Source organism: Atta colombica, unplaced genomic scaffold (assembly GCF_001594045.1).
Source record: "Atta colombica isolate Treedump-2 unplaced genomic scaffold, Acol1.0 scaffold187, whole genome shotgun sequence".
Taxonomy (NCBI): Eukaryota; Metazoa; Arthropoda; class Insecta; order Hymenoptera; family Formicidae; genus Atta; species Atta colombica.
In genome coordinates, this window is record NW_017259279.1 from 1,475,717 (window position 1) to 1,484,563 (window position 8,847).

General features: G+C 28.7%; 2 protein-coding genes across 3 annotated transcripts; both read left to right on the forward strand.

Annotated features, from left to right (window-relative positions):
• Positions 1-4,485: 4,485 nt before the first annotated feature.
• On the forward strand, positions 4,486-6,719 carry LOC108686564 (ester hydrolase C11orf54 homolog). 2 transcript variants are annotated; one of them, XM_018191933.1, is made up of 7 exons: positions 4,486-4,555; positions 4,727-4,983; positions 5,063-5,161; positions 5,243-5,421; positions 5,540-5,837; positions 6,030-6,196; positions 6,339-6,719. In XM_018191933.1, exons 2-7 carry the CDS (start codon positions 4,893-4,895, stop codon positions 6,513-6,515), a joined length of 1,011 nt encoding a protein of 336 aa, XP_018047422.1. In that variant the 5' UTR covers positions 4,486-4,555; positions 4,727-4,892; the 3' UTR covers positions 6,516-6,719. The 2 variants fall into 2 exon arrangements, with proteins under 2 accessions (XP_018047422.1, XP_018047423.1); XM_018191934.1 differs by lacking the exon at positions 4,486-4,555 and having other exon boundaries at positions 4,755-4,771; positions 4,893-4,983.
• A 927-nt stretch (positions 6,720-7,646) lies between these two features.
• Positions 7,647-8,800, forward strand: LOC108686489 (ester hydrolase C11orf54 homolog). Its single transcript, XM_018191828.1, has 4 exons — positions 7,647-7,707; positions 7,842-7,940; positions 8,141-8,322; positions 8,507-8,800. Exons 1-4 carry the CDS (start codon positions 7,647-7,649, stop codon positions 8,798-8,800), a joined length of 636 nt encoding a protein of 211 aa, XP_018047317.1.
• The last annotated feature ends 47 nt before the right edge of the window (positions 8,801-8,847 follow it).

Consider the following 8,847-nt stretch of genomic DNA (forward strand, 5'->3'; position numbering starts at 1 on the left):
GTTCCATTTATACACAATTATATAAAATTATGTATAATTTTATATAATTACAATATAAAATATTTTTTTTCGAGTAATTTAATATTGTATAAAACATGACCATCGAAACAACCTATTTTTTATTATTATATTTTTGAGCTTAAATTACTTAATATCAAACCGAGCTTGAGTTACTTCAAAGTATCATAGCGTTCGTATCAAAGTTCACATTAACATACAAATTTACAATTAGTAGACAAAATTTCAGACAAAAAAATAGCTAAATTGAATAATCTTCCTGAGTTAAATAATTTTACTTTATTTTTATAGTTAAATTAACAAGATATTGTTCAAAAACAGTGGCGACATATAGGAATAATTACACTGAATGGAAAGATTGGCTGCTGCAACAAATTACATGATAAAATATGGCATAGCATTCTTAATTGGTTGCAACAACCAATTTTTGGTTGCATTAGCCAATCGAAATCCTACTGACATTGCGGATAGGCTAACACAACCAAAAATTGGTTGCAGCAATTAAAAATTGGCTGAAGTAGCCAATTAAAAATGCTATGACATATTTTACCATCTAATTTGCTGCAGCAGTAAATCTTTTCTTTCAGTGTAGAAATAACTCAAACTGGGTATAATGTCACATTATAAAAACAGTACATGCATAATATATTCAATAATAAGAAGGCATTCAGGATTAAATTATCCTAATCTGTTCTAACTTATCCATTTTAAGATAACGAATGTATAGTATGCTATACACATATATATATCCGTATATTTTTATTAAATTAATGCCTATATGCATTTATATATAATATATTAATAAAATTACCATACATTCGTTACTTCAATAAAAATATTAATTCACTCACCAACCCGACGCGCAACAGCGGAGTTATATCTGCAACGTCGCTACGATGATTCTGTAACAAAAAGATATAAAATTCAAATTATAACAAACTAGGGAAGAACACAAACAATATTTAAAAAAACGCAAAGTTCTCTTAAAATAATTTTTAAAATATATATAATTTTTATAAGTATCAAATTTTTAATTCATCATTGAATTAGATATTTGTAAAAAGAATCATATATTTTTAAAAACAAATTTTAAAAATTCGTATATATGAAATTTCAAAATAATTAAAATAATCCTTTTCTAATTATCATTTTTAAATCATTGTAAAATAAACCGACTCAAGAATAAATAGAAGAAAAATTGATTTTACATAAGCAAAAAATATTTACCGCAAGGTTGCTCCGCCGATGCCCGATGCCTCTCCCAGACCTCCTCCTCCTCTCAGAATATGGTTGACATCCTCTCGCACAGGACACTCGCGTAAAACACTCGCGAATAATGCACTAATAATCGCGCGCGGACTATAACTTGAATCCGATAACTTGAACGGCACTCCCGAAACGCGCGACGCGACGAACCGGCTGCGGTTCGTTCATTTTCAATTAAATCGGCGGACGAGGGTACGTTAGCTTCCCCATCGTTGAATTTTTACACGAAGAGAATAATTTTATTTAATATCTAAAAATTTATCTAGATATATCATTCAGATAAATTCGAAAATTTTTAGATATTTGAGAAAAACCATTCTTTTCATGTATATCCTCCGGGTACTGAGCCCTCTCACCACGTCAAGGTGTACCCGTGAGAGGGAAGATGACATCTGAAAAATGTAATATACAACTTTAATATATATATTACTATGCAATTGTCGATTAACTTTTAGAAATAAATATCAAACAACGTCAATTGATCATCATTGCGAAATAAATTCAGAGCAGATAAAAAGGAACTCTTATTACGATGTCTATAAGATATAATATAATTAGAATCAATGAAATAATTGAAGATTAATAAAAATGAGAAATATTTCTTTTATTATATACAACGAAATATTTCCAAAATTATGCTTAATTTTTTATACGTATTGTATAACGAAAAGTGCAACAAAAAATTAATTAAATTATTAATTACATAAATTATATTAATTGTAAGAGCAAGAATTGCGTTAGTTGCTTGAGAGTATTTATTAACTTTTTTTTTTTGACTCGTATGATACCGTTTGAAAAATAATCGAGAGTTATATTCAAGCGAGAGAAAAATTTTATGTTAAATAAAAATAATTGTCGTCTGTAATTATCGCGAAATAGTAATAAATTCTGTTTTTTCATCGCATTTTGATTCCAAATGATTTAACTGTACGAAATATCTATCCGATTATCTGATCATCTCGATCCTTTTATAGATAATTAAAATTTAACGTGCCAATTAATAATAGTATACTGAATAATCGTATTCACAAAATACAATGTTTCGTATTATATTTGGCATTCTTCGTGATAAAATTAAAAAAAAAATTTGAAGAAAAGCGATACGCAATACAACTACTGCCTGTACGAGCCTTGTTAAAGGATGATTGCGTGGTAACTACGCATAAACATGACGCGCTGTCTGCCCGTCTGCCCGTCCGTTCGCCCTTCCGCGACAAAACAAATCTCAAGGTTGCACGCCGATCATTTAACTGTCGAAATATTAACGTATATTTCAAAACGAATAAAATAATCTATTCGTTACATTTTTAATATTCTTCAATAAATAGGCTTTATTTCACGATTCATTGCACACATACAGCTCATGAATACCTTAGATATTTCATGTGTTCTCATGTATGTATAAAAATGAGATTCTTATTATTAGATATTTCATATTATAGCTTTTTGTTACTTTGAATTGTATAATTCTGCCATTTTCGTCTTATTCCGTTTTATTTCGTCTTATTTCTTAATACAGAGAAAAGTAAATTGTATTTAAATTACATATCTCTAAATATATGTGCTATTTATGTATTATTTCATTTAGTAGAAATTGTTTCTTAATTTAAAATAAATTTTGGCATCTATCTTCAAAGAATGTATGACATATTATTAATCTTTATTGTAAATCATCAAAAGAGAGCAATAAAAATTGAGATATAATGTTAAATTGAGATGTTAAAAACTCTTCAAGAGTTATTTAAAATTATTTTAAATAACTTCTTACTTATTTCTTAGTATACACTTTAGTTTTGGACAATCTTATGTCTCGATGGACAGAAAACAGAATTTATTACTATTTCGCGATAATTACAGACGACAATTATTTTTGTTTAACGTAAAATTTTTCTCTTACTTGAGTATAACTCTCGATTATTCTTCGAATGATCATTATACGAGTCGTAAAAAACAACGTTAATAGATACTTTCATTCAAATAACACAATTTATGCGATTCCTACATTTACAATTAATATAGTTTGCCTAATTAATAATTTAATTAATTTTTCGTCTTCGTACATCTTTTAATAAAAAAAAATTGAGTAACTTTGAAATTATTTATCGGTAATAAAAGAAATATTTCTCTTTTTCTATTAATCTCTAGCTCATTCCATTGACTCTAATCGTATCTTACAGAGATCGTAATAAGAGATGCAGCCCTTTTATCTACAACTTTGAATTTATTTTACAATGATGGCGAATTGATATTCTTTTGATATTCATTTCTAAAAATTACGTAGGTAATTCGCGTTCGAAGAATAATGCGACACACGGAGCAACTCGTATCACTACCATCCCCTTCGAAGGTCGTCGAGCGAATGCCGAAGTGCTGACGTAATCAACCACCGCGCCGCGCAGCACGCTTTCCCCTTCCTCTCGCTTTTCACCGCGCGTCCCCTCTCCTCACTGTTCAAATATCTAACGAAAAATATTCACGATTTAGTCAATTATTCATATTTAATTTTGACAAATATTATCGTATATTTCACGCTTTGCTTTGTGGCATCTCTAGCACTTGTTCAATCCTATATTATTTGCACGGTTCTTGTAAACGTAATTAGTAATTGTTCGGAATTGGAATATTTTGGATATTTCAACATTATGTCTCAATTTTTATTATTCTTTTAAATGATTCATACTTAAATAAAGATTGATAATTATATTCTATACATTCTTTATATAAGATACATGCAAATTTTCTTAACATTGAAACAATTTACTCTCAATACAGTTTTGGTTAAAAGTATTAAATATCTTATTAGTCATTATTTAATTTTTTAGTTAAAAAATTAATTTATGACACTACTATTGCTGTAAATTATTCTGTGTTACAAAAATTCTTTAAACTTACGTATATATGCCGATCATGACTCGATAAAATAACCGTTACGATTTATTTAAAATAAAAAATGTAAAATAGAATCGGGAAACTTATTTAAAACACTAAATAAGAAATAAATCAGAAGTGTAGTTATTTAAAATAATAAATACTAAATAACTCTTTTATATTTTTTATTTAAAATATATACTTTAAAAACATTTATTTACCTTTAGTACACAAAGAGAGAAACCTGAGAAGGGACATGACCTGTAATCGCAAAATGCTGCCGCGCACTACTGCCCTCTGACAAAGTGAATGAAAATTACATAGCAACGTCTACTTTTTTTAGGGTACATCGTCCATTTTTCAAGACTGGAGATATAATAAATCGATATTTGGTTCATATAATGTAAGACTATGTTCATAGAGATAAAAATGTGCATAGAGAAAATTATCCATCACATTTTACGTGCGATTTTATAAGAGAAATGCGATTGGATAATTTTCTTTATGCATATTTTTATACGACAATGCAAATTGTGTTGATATGCCCTGACCATGCATTTGTTTCTTTTTTCAGAAGACTGAGGAATCTAACAAGTTACGAAAGAAAACAAGATATCCGGTGATTAGATAACACTATCATAAACCGAAATATATATTACGCGAATATATATTACACACAATTTTCAGCAACATCATTCCTAGCTGTTCTTTCGTTGTGTGCTAATATATTGATTTTTAAGATGAATCGAAACGTGGAACCTCTGGATCCATCCAAAATAAATATCACATCAAGAACATTACATCAACCACCTCTCGATGAGTTAATGAATGGTAATAATAAAGCATTCTGAATTCGCAATAAGAAATCACAGCTGACAATAATTATATAATATTTTTGTTATAATCATAGTCCTAGCAGGAGGATTGACTGCAAATTTTGCAGAGGCTACTGTTGAGATGGTTGATTGTCCTAATTTTAATGGATGGCCTTACAATTTTTATCAAGAAGGTAAGAAAAACAACAAACAGATATAAGATATACTTGGTCTTTCTCCAAATTTCATATTTTTTACTATTCCTACTCCCTTAGGTTTGTGTGGTAATCCAATTCTTTTAGAAGTTGGTGGTCCAGCATATCTTTTACCAACTGTCCAGACAGACAAATTCTATGATGTTAAATCATTGCTGCGACAGATAAATTACAATTATGATACTCTTGTCATTGGCGCAGGAGCTGGACCTTGGCCACATACAGGTTGCAATTGTGAGGTGTATATTAGTAATTAAATTATCTTGATGGAATGAATAATCTAATTTAAAGAATTTTAAATAATTTTAATTAATTAAAAGAAAAAGAAAGTAAATATTTATATAATATTTATTTCAGCTTATTATGAAATTGAACATAGTAAATGACAAAGTCTCGCCAGGATATAGACTTGGCATGGGAGTGGCGAATGGAACGCATTATGCATTTGTAAATAAATCTAATGGAGAATGCAAACTTGAACGGATAGTTGCTAATGAAGATGAAACAACTTTTGCATTGTTGGCTAATCTGTATGTGTGCGAAGGCAAACCAGGGAAAGTTATAAAGGTGCATGCTAAAAAACGTATGGGCAATCTAGACTTCATATCGTGTATGCAGAAAGCATTAGCAAAACATTATGAGGATAAGCTCGTAGGTAAATCTATCACGAACTATCATATAATAATAATCATATAATATATTACGCACAATTTTTAGCAACATTACTCCTAGCTATTCTTTCGTTGTATGCTAATATACTGATTTTCAAGATGAAAATCTACTGTCATATAATATAATAAAATTAAACAATTCACTACTCGACTGATTCGAATATCTGTAAACTTAGGTTTAGGTGGCATGTTCGAAGTAAGGAATGGAAAAGTAAAGCAGCATATTATGCCAGCCTTTTCGGATACTCCATTGACTAGCGAGACTCAGCTTAATAACTGGTTACGTTTCTACGATATGAAGACTCCTCTGATAGCTGTTGGCACATTTGTTAGCGCTGAAACAGTAAGCTTTAGAGACATTCAATACGTATGATAAGAAAAAATTATCTTCAAACTATGAAAGCAATAGTCCATAAATTTATGTTAAACCATTATTCATTTCTGTTTTATTGTGAATTAAAATACTCGTTGCTTCTGTCTTTTAGGATTTAGATCTCAGGGTCCAGCATTTTCATAGTGCTTTTGATGAGAACAGATTAGGTGGACATTATCATATTGATACAACGCCAGATACGATCGAGTATGAAGGTTACTTCAATATGGCAGCTACACTTTATCGTGTCGATCAACCGCCCAATAAATTACAGTTTGGGAAAGATTAATGTTATATATATTGTTACATGTATATGTATATTGTTACAAGTTGGATTTTATGAAATAACTTTTATACTATTGAAATTGCCGCGAACGGTAAAAGAAAATATGTTGATAATATATTTTGTTAGAATTTATACAAATGTATATTTTAACATTCCTCTTTATGATTAAGAAATAAACATAAAATAAACATGATTTTGATAAATAAATATGCAGTTAATCCTATTTCCTTGTAAAATTGATTCGTAACTCATGAATAAATTATTTACGGATAAACAATAAAGAAATATAATGAAATTGTCTTCTTTCAATTTTGATAAGTTTTGAGAATTTTAATTTATATTTTCACAATATAACAGATGTAAAATGACATTCTAATCTATGTGTAATGAATTGATTTTAACAACAAATAAAATAAATGTTCATAGAAAATAAGACAAAATTCATGTCGATTCCTTAGCAGATCGATCTTTTTAGCAGATTGCAATTGAATAAAAGTCACGATGTCTTCTGTTTAGATACTACTCTTAACTAATTCTCTATTTATGCACATAAAACAAATCTAATATAAATTTCATCAATTCGACAAATCCAAAATTAATTTAAGATCTCTCAAGATTATTCCGAATCTCACAATATTATTGTTCCGAAATATTATTATTAATGTTGACCGATGACTGTTAAGGTCTTATATTTTTATTTTGCCTTTTTCTGTCATGTTTCGATAAAAGATTGCGGTTTATCAAAGTGCTTTATGTTTGCGATTTAAAAAAAAAACCTTCGTTATCTATATTAATATAATATAATCAGAACCTAAGGTAATTATATCATTCATATCACAATATATTTATTTAGTGAAAGTTAATTGCACTATATAAATTAGTAAGTGATGTATTAAGTATTTAACATGTGACTCATTTCTTTCGTCGTATTAGAATATAAACGAAATATACTTTAATAAATTATATATGCAATATATAATTAAATATATATGCAATAAATTATGTATGCAGTATGTGACTATTTTTTTGAACAATACTGATAGAATTAAACACACGATTACAATTGATTCACTTCAATTTTGATTACCAATATACATACATAAATTTTCTATTTTATATCAAGTATTATATATTATGGTGGAGCTAATTATACCAATAGATTTGTATGTACCTGAACAAACTGAACTAGCTACAGGTATACACATAATATAATTGTAGATTGTTAATGTAAATTATATATGAAGAGCATAATTTCAAGTAATGTTGATTTTCTGTGCTTTTTTGTTATTTGTATCAATAAAATTTTTATTATAAATTTTTTTATGATAGTTTTGCAGAATGAGTTGAGTACAGATTTTGAAGAAGTTACAGTCGAATGGGTGGATTGTCCTGATTTGACTCAGGAACCTTTCAATCTCGCAACACCAGGTGAGAGATTTATTGTGTGTCTATAAAGATGCATCTAAATTATCGAACATAACTTTGAATTTCAATCATAAGCTGAATATGTGTCTATAAAGAAATCGAATCACTGAAGTTCAGCTCTTTTAAAGAATTTCGGCTCAATAATCTGCATATTGCACCTTAATATTTTCCGTAAAATAAAATATATGTATGTATATTTATAGGATTATGCGGTGATACAGCACTTTTAGATCTCGGTGGTATCTCAAATCTTTTTCCATTTCCGTTAAAAGACAAAATTTACTTCCAAAATATCTTACAAAAAGTACTTGATCGTACTCAAAGTGATAACTTGATCATCGGAGGAGGTCTTTGTACAAAACAATCAAATGAACTATTAGTCGAGGTATGTATTGCTTATATTTTCATGAAACATTAAACACAATTAATTTCTGCATTTTCTTTAATTTATATCTTAGTTTTGTTCTCATTAAGTTAGTGTTATTTTCAATTTTATTTCTACTTTAAATCTTACTACTTTATTTGATTTTGTTGTTTTATATTCATTTCTTACGAACATTATTTTATAGCTGATTATGAACGCGTCATTCTCACCAGCAGCGAATGGAACGATGACAGTTAAGAATAAAAGTAGCTTTGCATCAATAGAAATAACACAAAAGAAAAAATATTTTGTATTAAAATCCTTAACTGACACTAATCCTTATTGCAATATATACGGGAACTTCTTCGTTAGCAAAGGTCTGCGAGAACAAGTTCTCAAAGTACATGCTAAGCATCGCACTGGTCGTGACTTTATAGTTGCACTGCAGCACGCAATTAAACGATTTTCAAAATCTTCACAACTCATGGGTAAGAAATAAACTCATGTACATATATATATATATATATACGGAGAGAACGATTTGCT